Source organism: Amphiprion ocellaris, chromosome 7 (assembly GCF_022539595.1).
Source record: "Amphiprion ocellaris isolate individual 3 ecotype Okinawa chromosome 7, ASM2253959v1, whole genome shotgun sequence".
NCBI lineage: Eukaryota > Metazoa > Chordata > Actinopteri > Pomacentridae > Amphiprion > Amphiprion ocellaris.
In genome coordinates, this window is record NC_072772.1 from 34,734,167 (window position 1) to 34,753,462 (window position 19,296).

The 19,296-nt window shown below is 34.6% G+C and overlaps 2 protein-coding genes across 2 annotated transcripts; one reads left to right on the plus strand and one right to left on the minus strand.

Moving 5' to 3' along the window:
• Window positions 1–294: 294 nt before the first annotated feature.
• LOC111573559 (stress-associated endoplasmic reticulum protein 1) lies at window positions 295–4,396 on the minus strand. Its single transcript, XM_023277786.3, has 3 exons — window positions 4,202–4,396; window positions 2,366–2,438; window positions 295–913 (listed from the first exon to the last, which is right to left on the minus strand). The coding sequence occupies exons 1-3, from the start codon at window positions 4,283–4,285 to the stop codon at window positions 873–875; spliced, it is 198 nt and encodes a 65-aa protein (XP_023133554.1). The 5' UTR covers window positions 4,286–4,396; the 3' UTR covers window positions 295–872.
• A 1,967-nt stretch (window positions 4,397–6,363) lies between these two features.
• Window positions 6,364–19,213, plus strand: eif2a (eukaryotic translation initiation factor 2A). Its single transcript, XM_023277787.3, has 16 exons — window positions 6,364–6,444; window positions 7,795–7,864; window positions 7,943–8,014; window positions 8,685–8,803; window positions 10,429–10,528; window positions 10,612–10,694; window positions 10,772–10,845; window positions 11,407–11,551; window positions 12,639–12,755; window positions 12,844–13,000; window positions 13,853–13,937; window positions 14,947–15,279; window positions 16,301–16,414; window positions 16,609–16,722; window positions 16,830–16,895; window positions 18,784–19,213. Exons 1-16 carry the CDS (start codon window positions 6,417–6,419, stop codon window positions 18,847–18,849), a joined length of 1,743 nt encoding a protein of 580 aa, XP_023133555.2. The 5' UTR covers window positions 6,364–6,416; the 3' UTR covers window positions 18,850–19,213.
• The last annotated feature ends 83 nt before the right edge of the window (window positions 19,214–19,296 follow it).

Sequence of the window (19,296 nt, forward strand, 5' to 3'; positions counted from 1 at the left end):
GACCCTATTTGAAGTCAGGACCAAGAAATTGCTAGTCTGGACCATCAATTCCCATATCTAGACAAAGTCCTGTATCTGGATCAACAAGCCCCCCCATGTACAAGTGACGACCAACAAGTCCCCAGCTAATGTTAACAAGTCCCCAGTCAGGACCAACAAGTCCCCAATCAGGACCAACAAGTCTTTAAGTTGAAGTCAGAACCAGTAAGTTCCAAGTCAACGTCCACAAGTCAAAATTTCAGTCTGACTTTTATCAGCTGTTTTACGATTCAGACAGTAAACACAAACGCAGCATCCATATTCAAAATGAAACTTTATTCAGCAAACAGGACTGTCCAGGTGACGCTGCACACGGTGCAGACACACCTGTCGGCTCCTCCAAACCTTCTGATTCAAAAGACCTTCATCTCACTTCTGTCAGGTGTCCTCAGGTGAGGACGGACAGCATTAGTTTGGTCTGAACACTGGAACAGCTGACGGGAGCAGGTTGGACTGTGACCCCCCCACCCTGCTCCCGCTGCACTGATAAGGTGTACTCGGTGGGGGCGGGGCTAAAGCTCAGGTAAACACAGAAAGGCACAGGGTGGAATGAGACGAGGCTTGTTTACGGACAGAGAGCCCTATGAGAAGGTCAGCGGGCAGCAACATGTTAAATCAACACAGATAGCTGGAGTACAGGCTGCTGTCTGGGGGCGGGGCTAGTGTGTGGGCGGGGCTTGTTTGGTCATTTGTGCGACGGCATTTAGAAGTTCAGGAATGTTTCGTTGTGTCATTTCGGGGCGGGAACATGACAGGCTGCTGACGTCAGCGTTCTCAGATCCTCTGGTGTCTGCGTTTTTGTTGTGGCCCCGCCCCCTGCTGGTGATGTCACTCTACATGCCCATCCTGATGCTCTGGATGATCTGGAAGATGGCTGCAGGACGCCACAAAAACAAACCAAGAGTCAGACAGACAGCAGAGGAAACACAAACAACAATCTGTGTTGATTAGTTGTAGTTTTCATTATTTTCATTTAGTTTCTCCCACCTGGTTGGAAACCAGGTGGGAGAAAAAATGTTCCACGTTTTAATCTGCAGTCTTTTGTGCTGTGTCCAGCAGTCTGAGCTGATATCAGCTGGACTTTGATGTTTGATCAGTTTTTTTTCCTGGCAGAGTGAGACCTCTGCTTTCTGCACTCCACCTGAGCGTGCTCAGATAAACCTGTTTGAACACCTGATGCAGGTGTTTTTTTATCGATCACTTCCTGACAGGTTGCTGTGACACGAGAGCTTAGTGACACTGAAGGACAGACTCCGCCCACACCGTGTGACGTCGAAGGGGGCGGGGCAACGTTTACATTATTTTAGTTTTTATTTTGTCTTTTATATATTTTATTGATGTTTATTTGTTTGTTTGTTGATGTTTTTCATTTGACAACGGATAGGTGTATTTTTAAAATATTTTTTATTTCTATATTTTATTTTTTCACCATTTTGTTTGATTATTTTAAAATTATCTTTTTTATTTGTATTGTTCTATTTTATTATAATTATTAGCTCACTATTTTATTGCTTGAGCTCTTTTGTTTTCCTTTTTGTTGATTTAATTTAAATATGAAACTGTGATTAAATACTAGAAATATTATAAACCTGTCAAACACACAAAAATATTTTTAAAAATGAAAATAACCAAATAGATGAATTTATAAAAATACTAACTTTAGAAGTAGACACAGATAAATTTCTTAAAACTAAATAAAGAGTAGAGAAAAATATTTATGGTTAAAATATTAAAGAAGAAAAGATCAGCTCCTTGGTGCTTCTACAGATGAATACTTAATTTAATTTTTTTATTTCATCAACTTATTGTTGTTAAAATGAAGAATTAAGATTTTGTGGACTTAATAATTAGTAAAATAATCGACCAGAACTAGAAGAGTTGAAAATGGACTTTCAGCAGAGGAAATGTTGGTGTAATTTAATATAATTTAATGTAGTTTAGTTTAATATAATTTAATGTAGTCTAATGTATTTTATTTCAATGTAATTAAATTTTATATAATTTTATTATATTTAATGTGGTTTCATTTAATTTAATGTAATTTATTTTAATGTAATTTAATATAATTTAATTTTAAGTAACTTAGTTTAATATAATTCTATTTAATGTAATTTAATTTAATGTAATTTAATTTCATGCAGTTTAATTTAATAGAATTTGATTTAATATAATTTAATTCAATATAATTTTTAAAATTTAATTTAATTTAATTTAATTTAATTTAATTTAATTTAATGTAATGTAATGTAATTTAATTAAATTATCTTAATTTAAGGTCAAACATCCAAACAACAGACAGAGGAAGATGAAGATGAGGAAGACTCACCTGATCCACAGACGACGAAGACGAAGAGCGCCAGCAGCCACGGTCCGACTCCTTTATCATCCGTCAGGTTCCTCTGAAACATTTATTGATCACAATGATTGATTATAGATTCAATAACAGCAGCATCATTAGAATTCTAATCATTTATTTTACTTTAATCCGGTTTGTTTTTCTGTTTAATATTTTATTCACCGGTAAAACTGATCACGGATCAATAAGGTTGATTGATCCTGAAACCATTTCTGCACATTTGTGTCAATAAATCAATACTATTGATCGGTTTCTGATCAGAAATATGTTTAGATTTTTAATAAATTTGCAGAAATATTTAAAAACCTGTTTTCATTTTGTGGTTATTGATTGATTGATTGATTGATTGATTGATTGATTGATTGATTGATTGATTGATTGATTGATTGATTGATTGATTGATTGATTATTTGTGCTGCTGACTTTTATGTCCTGATCAGATTTCTGTACGTCTGAGTGAAATAATAAATAAATAAAAGTTATTGATCCGTTTCTGATCTGATCAATAGATTCAGGAATAATTTGATATTTTATATTTAATTCTCAGTTAAATTAAAGTCTCAGTTTGTCGTTATTGATTACTGATTATTCATCGATTTAACAAAAGTGTCACATTGATCCAGATAAATCTGAACATTTTCTGAATCCACTGATCCTGATTATTGATTATCGGCTCATTGATCGGTTATTTCTGTCTCTGTTTTTGTGTTTATTGATGAGGATTTAATCAGAGTGATCGATTGATCAGTGATCGATCAATGGGTTAAAAAAAGTCTGAATTAGTAAACATTTGTAGAAATGTCTAAGAAATCCGCTTCCACTCATTGTTATTGATTATTGATTGTAGATTATTGGAAAAACATCTCAGTCAAAACTTGCTGAGTTTTACTTTCTTAATTATTGATTATTTTTGATGATTACTGATGGATATTTTAATCACACTAAGCTGATTTATCAGTGATTGATTGATCAATGGGTCCAAAAAGTCTCTGATCTGGCAAACATTTGTAGAAATGTCCATTCATTGGTATTGATTACTGATTGTAGATTATTGGAAAAACGTCTCAGTTTAATCAGTTAAAAGTAGAAACTTTCTGAGAGTTTTACTTTCCTGATTATTGATTATCGGCTCATTGATCGGTTATTTCTGTCTCTGTGTATCGATGAGGATTTAATCAAACTGAGCTGATTGATCAGTGATCGATTGATCAATGATAGATCAATGGGTCCAAAAAGTCTCTGATTTGGTAAACGTGTAGAAATGTCTAAAAAATCCGCTTCCATTAGTTGTTATTGATTATTGATTGTAGATTATTGGAACAGTTTGATCAGTGAAAACTTTCTGAGTTTTACTTCCCTGATTATTGATTATTGGTTAAGTCTTTTTGATGACTACTTATGGTTATTAAATCAAACTAAACTCACTGATCTGTGATTGATCAGTAGATAAACATCAGATCACTTATCAATCATGTGTATTGATCCAGATGTTACTCAAAGTGCTGACTAAACTATGAAGCAGCTGACTGACCAAAGTGATTACTGATCATCTGGAACCTCTTTTAAATCGATCACAACATATCGATCCTCACATACAGACGTTTTAACCTTAAATAAACAGATAGAAAAGATGATAAATCACGTTTTTTCCTCTGAACTGGTTCCACTGGGACTAAACGGGGTTTTCTAACTGGTTCTGGAGCGCTGAGACTCGCTGCTCTGCTCTGGTTTCTGATCGATGACCTGATCGGAGAGTTTCCGTCGGTTTCCAATCACCTCCATCGATCAGAGATCAGCTGAACTCACCGTAGATTTGGCCACGTTTCCTCTCTGGGTGATGTTCTTGCTGTGCTTCTCGTTCGCCATGCGGATCCTCTGTTTGGCCACCATCTTGTCTTCTTTTTCTTTGTTTGTTTGTTTTTTAATCGGTTTTGTTTGTTTTGTTCGTCGCAGTTTGTTTGTCTCCGCTCCGTTCTCTCCGCTGCCTGTCGGTCTGGAACAAACTCCTGATTGTCTACGTACTCAAAAAGAACAGGCCCCGCCCCCTCCGGCTTCAGGCCACACCCCCAGGTCAGCTGACCGCCCCGTCAAGTCTCAGCCTGTCACAATGAGACTTCCGGTTTGCGCTTTCAACATTAAATCTTCATATCGTCATGTTAAATTGCTTTATAGAATAGAATAGAATAGAATAGAATAGAATAGAATAGAATAGAATAGAATAGAATAGAATAGAATAGAATAGAATAGAATAGAATAGAATAGAATAGAATAGAATAGAATAGAATAGAATAGAATAGAATAGAATAGAATAGAATAGAATAGAATAGAATAGAATAGAATAGAAATACTTTATATTAATCCCAGAGAAGAAATTTGGTGCTACAGCGGAAAGAGTGAAGTTCCCACGACCATAAATATAGATAATTAAGCAAAAATGTGCAGTAAATGAAAATAAACTCTAAGAAAAATACAAAATCTAAAATGCACATTGACTGTAATATACACTGTAATTAAAAACAGAAAAAAGAATTGTCCAAATTGAGTCAAAAAACTGTACAAAACTATTAAAAGCTTGAAAGTGTGTTTAAATTGGCTCAAAATATTTCGGTAAATTGTTCAAGATCATTAAAAAAATGGCTTGAAAACGAAAATAAAATGACTCGAAATGTGTCCAAAATGACAAAAACTAAAAAATGTGCAGTAAATAAAAATAACCAAGAAGAAACTTATAAAATGTAAAATGCAAAATGACTGTATTATACAAAAAGAGAAAGAACTGGCCAAACTGATCTGAAAAACTGTATATAATTATTAAGAGCTCATCAAAAATTATTAAAATTTGTGCATAATTATTGAAAACATATTATTGATTCAAAATATTGTGTTAAATTGTTCGAAACGATTGAAAAAATGGCTGAAAACCAACAAAAAATGTCCCAAACTGGCAAAAAGCAGAACGATTCCGCCATTAATACAGATAAATGAAAAAATATGTGCAATAAATAAGAGTAAGCAATAAGAAAAATGTAAAATTTAAAATGTTCTGTAAAGAATGCATAAATGTGTTTTATCTCTCACTTAAAGATTCACTTACAGTTGTAAAAAATTAATCTACATGAATGAACATTAATAACTTTATTTGCTGATTTTACAGCACATTTACTACAACAGATGTTAAGTCAAAACATTTTCAACTTATATATAGGATCAAGAGATTTATGTGGGTTAATTTTTATCATATATAATATTCATAACATTCATTTTTAAATTAGTGCTGTCAATTTCTATTCATAATGTTGCAGTCTTTTAAAATACATTTTTTTGTAGTAATTTTATTAAGCATTGAAAATAAAAAACAAATTTAAGAAAATAAAATTAATAATATCCAAAGGCTTTAACCTTGAGGCCCAATTTAATCAGGTATATTTATATAATTATCTAATAAAATTGTAAAGTTTTAACTTTAATATTAAATTAGTGAGGTAAATTTGTTAAATAATAATGCTTTGTATAATTAAAAAAAAAACATTGTCAGGTCTTAACTTCAGTGTTTAAATTATTGAAATAAGCTTATATAATATTATGAGTTTATACGGTAAAAATATTGTTGGCAAATTTCTACCATTAATCTTATTTCTCTGCTGGAAAATACTCAACGTCTGTTGTTTGAAATGTTCTAAGTAATGTACTTTTACTGAAGACCAGAAGCCATTACTTTGGAAACGGAAGTGCTCTTAGTCTTAATCAACATCCGACAACTTGACAGAACAAAAAAACTAAACTCGGATTCCAGAGTTTATAAAAGTAAAATAATATCGCATTTTTTACAATTCTAGATGTTACTTGTGATAAAACAGTTTATTTGTCCCTCAGAATAATTTATTAACGTTGTAAATGTAGTTTTTGATCGACGTGTTTGACGACGTCAGCGTCTGTTTGCTGATGTGGCGCTGAAAATCCCGCCTCTCGGCGCCGTGACGCACATCCGGGAAGCTTCTTTCTTCTTCCGGCAGACGCAAACATGGCGCCCGGGGTTCCGCTGTTAGCAAGTGAGTGATTTCACTTTTTATTAAACTCTTTTAACGGCCTGTTTTTAAATATTTGCAGTTACACGTCGCCGTTAAACGACACGAAACCGCTAAAAGTCAAATTACTGCCGCTCTGCTGTCAGCTGTGCGTCTGGAAGGTAGAATCAATCACCCGCCAAATTCCAGCAAAAATCTGACTAGTTTTAAAATAACATGATTCTCGAAAAGCCAAACACATAATAAAAGAAAACCACAGACTTTATTAAAATCAGTGGTGTCTTTACATTAATTCGGCGTACACAGAATCCACATTTATTTATCCTTTAGGACAAATAATCTTCTTAATCTTAACTCTCAGCATGACATCAGCTGCTACTCCACGACTGTCAAAATCAGTGATGCTCCGGTTAAAAACTGTTAAAACATTCCAATTTATAGACTGATTCAGACACTATATATGAGCCGGAGTGTACAGTTACACCCTCTAGTTCATGTTATGTCTTTACCGTGTTTTTATGTCACCGTTTTGTCAGCCAGTAAACACGAATGCTTTAAATTAATCGATCTCTTAATGGAGTTCTTTCAAGGCGGACAGCTCTGCTCAGCTCTGACCTCAGTGTGCGAAACGAGACGATTTCTGGTTGATTATTTTCAAGTTTCCTTCAACGTGAATAACGAGAAAAGCTTTGTGTATTTATCTGCTGTTTAACGGAAATCAATAACTAATATATTCATAAGTTTTTAACCCGCTTCAGTAACTGACAGCATCACAGTGAAAATAAACTAAAGGAATAAAATAGCTTATATAAAATTACCTGCTTGATTTATAGTAAAAAAAAAAAAAAATCACTGACGTTCTTAAAAAAATATTTCAGAAAAATATTACAAATGGATCAAATGTTTTTTTTTTTTTAAAAAATCAAAAAGTCTGATAAATATAAGTGCTTTCTGAAAGATTTTACCAAAGATATATGATAAAAAGAAAATATGAACATTATTTAGGCCTGAAAAATATTTAAAACAGTTCAGAAAAAGATGGTAAGATAATAAGATATGTTTTAAAATAGAAAAAGTGTGATGAAAGAATAAAATGTCTAAAATATCATTGAAGTGATACGAAATAGAGAATAAAATATGAAAATAATCATTTAAATTCCTTAAAAATATCTACAATATTTTAAAATTGCAAAAATATTTACAGTTTATTTGAAGAAAGCATGATAATATAACATGTTCAAACTATTTTGATATAAATTCATGAAAGAAATCAAAGCAAATACATGTTTTTTAAAAAACTGAAATATTGTTGAAAATACCACAAATAAATAATAAAAAATAAATGAAATAAATTTTCTGGTGTGTTTGCTTCAGTTCGAGGCTCGGCCGGTACGTCTCTACTCTGTGGACCTCCACAGTGTGAACAACACTCCGCCTTCAGCAGGTAAACACACCTGGAGCAGCATCACTGTGTAAACAAACAAACAAACAAACAAACAAACGGTGTGTGTTTGTGTCTCAGTGACTGTGGAGTCTGCAGGTGTGTGACCTTCAGCCGAGACGGGACGCTGCTGGGATGGAGCAACGGAAAAGGGTTCGTTTTTTATCGTTTATTCAGAAAAAACCTGAGAGAGACTCACTGTGATCACACCTGTCTTTCTGTCTGTGTGTCTGTCTGTCTGTCTGACTGTCTCTGTCTGTCTGTCTCTCTCTCTGTCTGACTGTCTGTCTGTCTGTCTGTCTCTCTGTCTGTCTGTTTCTCTGTCTGTCTGTCTTTCTGTCTCTCTCTCTCTCTGTCTGTCTGACTGTCTGTCTCTCTGTCTGTGTCTGTCTCTCTGTCTGTCTGACTGTCTGTCCCTGTCTGTCTCTCTCTCTGTCTGACTGTCTGTCTGTCTGTCTGTCTCTCTGTCTGTCTGTTTCTCTGTCTGTCTGTCTTTCTGTCTCTCTCTCTCTGTCTGTCTGACTGTCTGTCTCTCTGTCTGTGTCTGTCTCTCTGTCTCTCTCTCTCTGTCTGTCTGACTGTCTGTCTCTCTGTCTGTCTGACTGTCTGTCTCTCTCTCTCTCTGTCTGTCTGACTGTCTGTCTCTCTCTCTCTCTGTCTGTCTGACTGTCTGTCTCTCTGTCTGTGTCTGTTTCTCTGTCTCTCTGTCTGTCTGTCTCTCTCTCTCTCTGTCTGTCTGACTGTCTGTCTCTCTGTCTGTTTGACTGTCTGTCTCTCTCTCTCTCTGTCTGTCTGACTGTCTGTCTCTCTGTCTGTCCCTCAGCGTCTCGGTGGTGAAATCCTCCGACGGCTCCTCGGTGTCGACCTTCGATCTCCCAAAAACCGCCCTGATGGGGATTTCTCCCCTCAACAACATCCTGGTTACCTGGCAACCGTACACCAGTAAGAGACGAGACATTTCTGGAATGTTTTAAACATAAGATGAAATGCTTTTAAAAAATGTTTGAAAAAATAAAATTAGATTAATATGAAATAATAATTAAGGTGTATAAATATTCTAAAATAAGACCAAATATGACCCCAAAGTGTTTTATGGTCAGAAAAACTATGACTGAATTGAGAATAAAAAAATAAAAATAATTTGAGATTCCTGAAAAGTATGGAAATATGGAAAGTATAATTTAAAAAAAAGTAATTTTTCAGAAAAATCTCACTAAATAAACAATAAGCTGTAGTAAACATAAATGATCAAAAAAGCTCCAATAATTGAAGTTTTGAAGCTGTAAAAATTAATATTCTAAAAAAAAGTAACTATCAGAATATTTGTAGAAATAATAATGAAACAGCTAAAAATGTTTTTGAAATTATTAAATATAAAATATTCTTTAATTTAAAAATAATCCTATAAATGTCAGTAATGAATTAGATGTATTAATGAATAAAAAGATATTGCCAAATAGAATAATAAATAAGAATACTATGAAAACAAATTTAAAGTAATTTATTATGTGATAAATGTTACATTAACATAAAATATAAAATAAATGTTATAAAACTGTCTGATGAAAGAATGAAACCAGAAGCAAAAAGGCCAAAAAATCTCAAAAACATTACTGTTAAAGAAAAGAATATTTTAAAAAATTAATAAGTATCCTGAAGAGTCTGAAAACAAATATGAGAACTGTTAATTAAAAAAAGAATAAAAATTTAAAATGAAAAAAATTAAATGTAAAAATAATCCTAAGAAGCTAAAAATGTTTTAGAAAATTTTAAATATAATATATGACAAAATTTAAATATAATTTCAAAAATGTCATTAATGAATTAGATGTATTAATAAAAGTATTTAAAAAAAATATTACTAAATAAAATAATAAATTAAGAATAATACAAAAACCAATGACAATTACTTTATTATGTAATAAATGTTAATTAACACAAAATATAAAACTAAATGCTAAAGAACGAATAAAACATGAAGCAAAAAGGCCAATAATGTTCTAAAAATATAGAAAATATTACTAATAAACAACAGAATATTTAAAAAATGAAAGAAGATTCATGAAGAGTGTCTGAAGAAAAATAAAGATGTGCAAGTTATTAATTAAATTCTATTAAAAAAAACTTTAAAAATTCACTTGAATAAAAATAAATTTAAATAAATACAATCATTATAACGTTAAATGAAATCTTGGACAATTTTAATAGTTTATGAAAAAAATACAAAATCAAAAAGAAGAAAGATTCAATATTCTAAAACCTTTTAAAAATATGAAATTAAATAAATAGAATATAAAAACTGTAATAGCATAAAAAAGTATGATGTAAGAAAATGTATTGAAGTAAAAAATAGAAAAAAAAAAGATTAAATATGACAGAAAAACAAAAATATTCCCCAAAATATTGATGAAAAATTCCAGTAAAAATATGAAAAATAGATGAGGAGACGTCAGTTGGGTCAAACGTAAAATAAATACAGACAAACTAGAAGCTGGGGAGTTTGTAAAGACGTAAACGTTATTGGTTTTGTGATTATTGATTATTGATTAGCGCTGTGATTGGTGCAGAGACTCAGGACAGTCCTCAAGGGGAAGCGAACCTCCGACTGTTCGACCTGCAGAGCGGCCGACTCGTCAAAGCTCTTTATCAGAAGAAGGTCGACTCCTGGTCAGTCTGAGCTCCGCCCGGCGACCGATTGATCGCTAAACGATCGATTGGTGATTGATTAGAGTCTCCGGTGTTGTGTTCAGGTGTCCCAGCTGGTCGGACGACGAGAAGATCTGCGTGAGGAGCGTCAACAACGAGCTGCATTTCTACGAGAACAATGACTTCGGTGAGTCAGCAGAAGTCGGTTTGTGCTGAGTCGGAGTTCGTCTGATTGTTAAACCTCTGATGTCGTTTCTCCTTCAGACTCCATCGCCAACAAGCTGCACATGCAGAAAGTGTCCGACTTCGCCCTGTCGCCTGGAGGTCAGCCGAGCAAAGTGAGCAACGGAACGCCTCCATCAGCAGCAGCAGCACGAAATACTAAAAATACCGGTCCATAAGGAGTCAGAGATCGGTCTGACTGACAAAAAAATGGGTTTTAAATGACTCAAATGTGTCTAAAATAGTTCAAACATTCAGAATTTGTTCAAAATGACTAAAGAATTTGTCTAAAATTAGTTCTAAACGACTAAAACCGGTCTAGAATGACACATATTTTTCAAAGATGATATTAAAATGTTCCAAAATGGCTCAAAAGTTATTCCATATTATTAAAAATTCTGCTTAAATGACTCAAATCTGTCTAAAATATCTGAAAAATTGTTCAAACTGGCTCAAACGTCGTCCAGAATGAGGAAAGAATTGTTCACAATGACTCAAACTTTTCTAAAATGACTCAGATTTTCCCCAAAATGACTTAAAATTGTCCAAAGTTCCTTAAACTTGTCCTGAAATCTCTTCTTAGAGTCTTAAAATGGTCCACAAATGATTAAAAAAAGTCCGACATCAACAGGAGTTTGTCCCGTACGTCTCTGATCTCGTCCTTTTTGTCCCTCCAGGTTGCCGTCTACGTTCCCGGCAGTAAAGGAGCTCCGTCCTTCGTTCGTCTTTATCAGTATCCGAACCTCGGAGGTCCAACTGCCGCTCTCGCCAACAAGAGCTTCTTCAAGGCCGACAAGGTGACAATGCAGTGGAACAAGAAAGGTGAGGAGCAGATCTGGAATCTGGATTGTACAGAAGGACCAAGGATTTATTGTGATTAACCAGTTTAAGGTGGAAATGTGTCTATGTGAAGACGGAAAAACTCAATCAGTGAATGTTTCTGGAATGCATGGACTCAAAAGATGCTAAAATGACTTTAAAAGTCAAAGAAATTATTTAAAATGATTAAAATTAGTTCCAAGTGACTGAAATTAGTCCAAAAATTACTCAACTCTTTTCTAAAATTACTCAAAAATCATCCAAAATGACTGAACTTTGTCAGAAATTAATCCCAAAATGACCCAGACATGGTTCAAAATGACCAAAACTTGTCAACAAAAGAAATCAAATTTGTAATATGCAGCTCAAAAATATGCTTAAATTACTGAATCTGGTCTACGATTACACACTTTTGGTCCAACAATGTTCAAAATTATCTGTTGTTTCCTTGTTGTTTTAACTCTGAAATCTGTGACTGTTTGAGGATTTTGTCATTTTATAAATTTTTTTGAATCATTGTATACAAATCGCAATTTGTTAAGAATGACAAAAATGTGTCCAAAATTATTTTAAAAGTTGTCAAAAATATCTCAAAATGAGTCCAGAATGGTCCAAAATGTGTTTAAAGGATGTTCAAAATGTCTAAAATTATTTCAAAATGTGTCTAAAAGAATTTAAAAATACATCTAGAAGAATTCTAAAATGTATCTAAAATTATTTCAAAATGTGTCTAGAAGGATTTGAAAATACATCTAGAAGGATTTCAAAATGTGTCTTAAACGATTATAAATGTGTCTAAAAGGATTTTTAAATACATCTAAAATTATTTCAAAAATGTGTCTAGAAGGATTTTAAAAAGTGTCTAAAATTATTTTCAAAAAAATGTCTTAAAAAAATGTCTAAAAGGATTTTAAAAGGATTTTAAAATGTGTCTGAAAGAGCCTAAAAAGATTTCAAAATATGTCTAAAATTATTTTAAAATGTGTCTAAAAGGATTTTAAAACGTGTCTAAAAGGATTTTAAAATACGTCTAGAAGGATTTCAAAATGTGACCCTGATGATAGTATCGATCTGTGAATGTGTTCTGCAGCATCAGCGGTTCTGGTGACGGCAAGCACTGAGGTGGATAAAACCGGAGCTTCTTATTACGGAGAACAAACTCTTCACTATCTGGCCGTGAACGGAGAGACGGCGCTGGTCCAGCTGGGTGAGGATTATTGATCAGTTATTGATTATTAGAACGTAGTCTGATGTCCAGCTGTGGTGAAATATCGTCTCTCTCTGGGTCCAAACAGCGAAGAACGGTCCGATCTACGACGTGGCCTGGAGTCCCTCCTCCTCAGAGTTCTGCGTCGTTTACGGGTTCATGCCGGCCAAAGCGACGGTCTTCAACCTGAAGTGTGACCCGGTGTTCGACTTCGGAACCGGACCCAGAAATGCTGCCTACTACAGGTCGGTCACGGTTTTACCTGTTGGTTTATTGGGTCCGGTGTTTGTGAATTTACCTTCATCCCTGATACATTCTGTCTGACCAGATCACTGCCGCATTCTGAAATCCTTTTAGACACATTTTAAAATCCTTTTAGGGACATTTTAAAATCCTTTTAGGGACATTTTAAAATCCTTTTAGACACAGTTTAAAATCCTTTTAGGGACATTTTAAAATCCTTTTAGACACAGTTTAAAATCTTTTAGGGACATTTTAAAATCCTTTTAGACACATTTTAATATCCTTTTAGACACATTTTAAAATCCTTTTAGACACATTTTAATATACTTTTAGACACATTTTAAAATCCTTTTAGGGACATTTTAAAATCCTTTTAGACACAGTTTAAAATCCTTTTAGGGACATTTTAAAATCCTTTTAGACACATTTTAATATCCTTTTAGACACATTTTAAAATCCTTTTAGGGACATTTTAAAATCCTTTTAGACACATTTTAATTCCTTTTTAATTCCTTTTAGACACATTTTAAAATCCTTTTAGGGACATTTTAAAATCCTTTTAGACACATTTTAATTCCTTTTTAATTCCTTTTAGACACATTTTTGTCATTTGAGCAGTTTTATAGTCAACATATTCTAGTTAATGTCATTTTGTCTCTCTTTCTGGGTCAATTTGGACAGTTTTTTGTCTTTTTTTGGACAAATTTATGTCGTTTTGCACAATTTTGGAGCCATTCCAGACACATTTCTGTCTTTTTTTGTGTATTTTTGTGTAAATGCAAAATCTCACAGTTTAAATGAATACCTGAGTTTGAATTTAACTTAAAACTTTGAGCTGCTGCTGCTGTTTTCAGTCCTCAGGGTCACATCCTGGTTCTGGCCGGATTTGGGAACCTTCGAGGTCAGATGGAAGTTTGGGACGTAAAGAAATACAAACAGGTAAAGAGGAAAACCTGCAGCTAAATCAGAGTTTCTAAAGAATCCTCTAAAACGTGAACTGGTCAGTGCAGCGGCTGGTTTATGGTCTTCTGTTTAACTTTAAATTACTGAGTTCATGAGACACTTCTAATGTATCAGTGTTCTGTTATAATTATTGTTCCAAAGCTGCAGGGTTGTTGCTGGGACTCATTTAAACGTCGTCAGATTAATGCAAACCTCAAGTTTATGTCTTTTTGCACAATTTTTGAGACTCTCTGACACGTTTTTATGTATTTTGGGTCATCATGGTAAAATTCTGAGATATTTTGACATTTTTTTCCACATTTTCTTTTCTTTTCGTTATTCTTATTTATTTTTATTTTATTTTAAACAAATTGTGGGTTATACTACACACATTTAGCACCATTCTCCTCTATTCTGGAGTCATTTTGGACTAGTTTTATAAATTTTGAACCAGTTTATGGTGTTTTTTGAGACTTTTTGGACAAATGGAGTAATTTTTAGCCGATTATGAGACATTTTTTTTTACATTTTTGACAAAATTTTTTATGGGATATTTTGAACATGTTTGTCATTTTGGACAATCTTTGAGTCAATTTGCACTAAGTAATGTCCTTTTATCTTTTTTCTGGGTAATTGTGGACACTTTTTTGTCTCTGACAAATTTTGGACACATTTTATTCATTCTTTGCCATTTTTTGACAGGTTTTGAGACATTTGGACAATCTTTTGAGTTAATTTGCACTAGTTAAAGTGATTTTTTCTTTCTGAGTTATTTTGAGTATATTTTTGTCTTTTTGGACAAATTTGAGGTATTTTGGAAACATTTTGAGATATTGATGATAATTTTTGAGTCATATTACAAGTTTTTAGTCATTCTGGTGTTTTTGTAATTTGGACAAGTTGTGAGTTAAACTAGCTTCTGTTCTGAGTCACTGTGGTCGAATTTGAGTCAGTTTATGTATATTTGAGCAGAACTTTATCAGTTTCAGATGTTCTTCTCTCTCAGGTGTCCAAACCTCAGGCTCCAGACGCCACCCATTTCTCCTGGTGTCCGGACGGCGAACATATCGTCACGGCGACCTGCGCCCCCCGGCTGCGGGTCGGTAACGGGTACAAGATCTGGCACTACACCGGCTCGGTGCTGCACCGGTTCGAGGTGGCATCGGGTTCGGAGCTGTACGAGGTTCGCTGGCAGCCGTTTCCAGACGGCAGCTTCCCCGAGCGGCCGATCAAATACCAGGCGGCGCCCAGCGAGCTCGGAACCACTCAGGCTCCACCCACTCAGGCCTACCGCCCACCTGCACTGAGACACCTGCCGGCCACGGCCAGCTCCAAACTGGTGAGAAACATTTTAAAATCCTTTAGGACATCCTGTTAGACACTTTTTGGTTCATTCTGGACTCATTTTGAGATGTTTTGGACAGTTTTTAAATCATTTTGGACACATTTTTTGAGCAAATAGTGGTTTATATTTCTCACATTTTGAGTCATTTCACAGTTTTTGAGTCATCTTAGACAAGTTTGTCTTTTTAAAAACAACATATATATATATATATATGTAGGAATTGTGGGTTATACTACACATATTTTAAGACTTTTTGAACAAATTTATTATTTTTCTGGGTCAGTTTGAACAGGTTTTTGTCCTTGGAGTTGTACCAAATTATTTTTGACTCATTCTGGACAGTTTTGAGTTATTTTGGACAGATTTTATTAATTTAGGACCATTTTTTGGCATTTTGAACAGATTTTTTATTATTCTAGACAGTTTTTTGTTGTTTTAACTGAATTGAGAGTAATTTTGAACACATTTTTGTCTTTTTTGACAAATTGAGTCACTTTGCACAGTTTTAGAATCATCTTAGAACACATTTGTCTTGTTTAAAAAGATAATGTACAAATTGTAAGTTGTATTACATATTTCGAGGCATTTTGCACAACTTTTATTTTTCTAGATCATTTTGGACAAGTTTTTGTCTTTTTTGGACTCATTTTGGACAGATTTATTAAGCAATTTGCACAAGTTTGTCATTTTAGGCAGTTTTTGAACCATTTTGGACACATTAATTGTCATTCTGGACAGATTTTCTATTATTTTAGACGGTCTTTTTGCGGTTTTAACTAAATCATGAGCCATTATGGACTCATTTTTTGTCTTTTTTGACAAATTGTGTCACTTTGAAGGTGTTTTCACTCATTTATTTTATTATTGTAGGTTACAATGTATATATTTGTTTATTCTAGACTAAAATTCATGTTGAACGCACAAAAAAATCCATCACCCAGTCGTTTTAGTGCATGCAGTGTTTAGTTTATCAGTTTATCTGTGAAAGTGAATGTTACTTTCTTCTGTCCGTCAGCACGAAGACGAACCTCCTCAGGATCTTCGTCCGGGAGTTTCAGGAGAAAGGAGTCTTTCTAAAACTGCTCTGAAGAATCAGAGGAAACGAGAAGCAAAGAAAGCAGCGAAACAGGTCAAATGATGCTTTCAGGAACTTAATATTTCATCATTCAGACTAAAAAATTGATATAAATTAATTATTTTTCATGTCGTTTCAGTTTTTAATCTCCAGATCTTCATGATATTTAGCATTTTTCACATTATTGTGTTGATATTTCTTATTATTTCTTGTAGTTTTAATAATTATTCTTCTGATTTTTCCTGCAGGAGTCCAAACCTGAACCTGAGCCTCCATCTGACTCCGCCCCCATCACCAACAGCCAATCAGAGCCAAGCAGCGGCGACCCGGAGACGGACAAGAAGATCAAGAACCTGAAGAAGGTGAAGCGGCTTCCTGTGTTTTACCTGCTCAGGTGGTGTGAAGGAAGGATCCTCGACGTCCTGCGCTGTGATTGGTCGGAGTCTCAGTGATGCGTTTTGTGTTTCAGAAGCTGAAGGCCATCGAGGAGCTGAAGGAGCAGCAGGCGGCGGGGAAAGTTCTGCAGAAGAACCAGGTGAGGAGGTTTAGGAAAACACAGACATAATAAAAACTACTATAATATACCACATATACTGTATAATAATACTGACAAACGTTCTAAACATCATGACTTTTAATAGAATCAGGAGGTTTTAAGGTTAAAAAACCAACAAACATCATCATTTTGGACATTTTTAACAAAAAATGGATCTATTCACAGGATAATTGGGTTATTTTTAACTAGATTCATGTAAATTTTTAGTTATTCTGGACTCATTTTGAGTAATTTGTTATTTTTGATTAATTTGGGGTAATTTTTTACACATTTTTTTAAGTCATTAAGGAATTTTTCCAACATCCATCCATCCATCCATTATCTATACACCGCTTAATCCTCACTAGGGTCGCGGGGGGGCTGGAGCCTATCCCAGCTGACTCGGGCGAAGGCAGGGGACACCCTAGACAGGTCGCCAGTCTGTCGCAGGACTACATACAAAGACAAACAAGCACTCTCACATTCACACCTACGGGCAATTTAGAGTAATCAATTAACCTCAGCATATTTTTGGACTGTGGGAGGAAGCCGGAGTACCCGGAGAGAACCCACGCATGCACAGGGAGAACATGCAAACTCCATGCAGAAAGATCCCGGGAAAGCCGGGACGCGAACCAGGGATCTTCTTGCTGCAAGGCGAAAGTGCTAACCACTACGCCACTGTGCAGCCCAATTTTTCCAACAGTATGAGTAATTTTGGACAAATTTAACTCAGTTTGGACAATTTTCAGCCATTACAAATAAACAACCAGGACAGTTTAAACAGTTTGCGAGTCGTTTCGGACGACTTTTACGTCATTAAAAGATCTACTTTCTTTCGGAACTGATCGGAGATAAGTTACAAGTCATTTGTAAACAGTTTGTGTCATTTTGATTGATCGCAGTTTAGTTAAAATGACAAAAAAGTGTCTAAAATAATGTAAAAATTTGTCCAAAATAACAAATTTGACAAAAAAAAAATCTTTCCAAAATGGCAAAAAATGGTCTAAAATGAATAAAATGCGTCCAAAATGACTCAGACTTGTTTGAAATGTCTTAAAAATCCGTCCAGAATGAGGCAAAAATAGTTCTGTAGAGTTCGATATTTGTCAAAGACAAAATCCTGTCCAAGCTGACCCAGAAAAATAATAAACTTGTCCAAAATGCCTCAAAATATGTGTAATACAGCACACAATTTGTCGAAAACTGTTTTTAAAAAGACAAACGTGCCAGAGATGACTCAAAAACTGAAAAATGACAAAAAATTTGTCCAAAATAACAAAAATGAGACAGAAATGACTCACAATTGAGTTAAAATGTAAAAAACCTATCTAAAATAATGTGGAATCTTTCCAAAATGGCAAAATAATGTTCCAAAATGAATAAAATTAGTCCAAAATGACTCTGCCCAAAATGACATAAACTTTTGCAAAATGTCTCAAAAATGAGTCCAGGATGAGTCAACAATAATTTGGTGTGACTTAAAATTTGTCAAAAAACACAAAAACTTGTCTAGAATAATGTAAAAATGTGTCCAAAATGGCAAAAAAAATTGTCCAAAATGAGTCAAAAACTGCCCAAAATAATCTCATAAATTTGTCCAAACAGACCCAGAAAAATAATAAAGTTGTCCAAATGTCTCACAGATTTACTTTCATCTCTATAAAATTCTTCTTCCACACGTCCAACATCACATCTTTTATTAATCAGCATGGAAATCTGGAACACTGAATATAAAAGAAGTGAATTTTCAGATATTTCTGTTTATTTTCCAGCGATCGAACTAAAACGTTTTCCTGACTGATCGTCTTTGAAGCTCATTAATGTTTTTACTTCATCTGATCGTCTGTTTGGTCGTTTAAACATTTGTTTTTCTGTTTCTGAGCAGCTGGAGAAGATCCAGAAGGAGGAGCAGCTGCTGAAGGAGATGGAGGAGCTGCAGATCGGACACTAGGGGGCGCTGCAGGCCTCCAAATCCCACAATGCATCACTCTGACTCACAGAGGGAAGGAGCTGGAGGACTTTAAAGTGTTTTAGTGGAGGGGCGGGGTCTGTTCAGGGAGCGGGGCTTAGCACACAGGTGACACATCCCCAGTGTTGAATTTCCTGAGAGCCTCCAGGGGCATTCTGGGAAACGTAGGAAGCAGCTGAGGCGACACTCACGACTTTAGAGGGACGGTTTGACTCAACATGTCTGAACGTCCCTTTAGCGTAGACAGCAGGTGTGCGTATGTGTGCACTGAAAGCTGTTGCTATGCAACATCTGTACAGTGTTCCTTTCAGAATAAAAGCCTCCTCTCCGCCGCAGCTTTGTCACATTTCAGAGGTTTGAGGCTCAATTATTAAACTTTAACAACTTCACCCTCGTGTCGTCCTGCGGGTCAAACTTGACCCGTTTTAA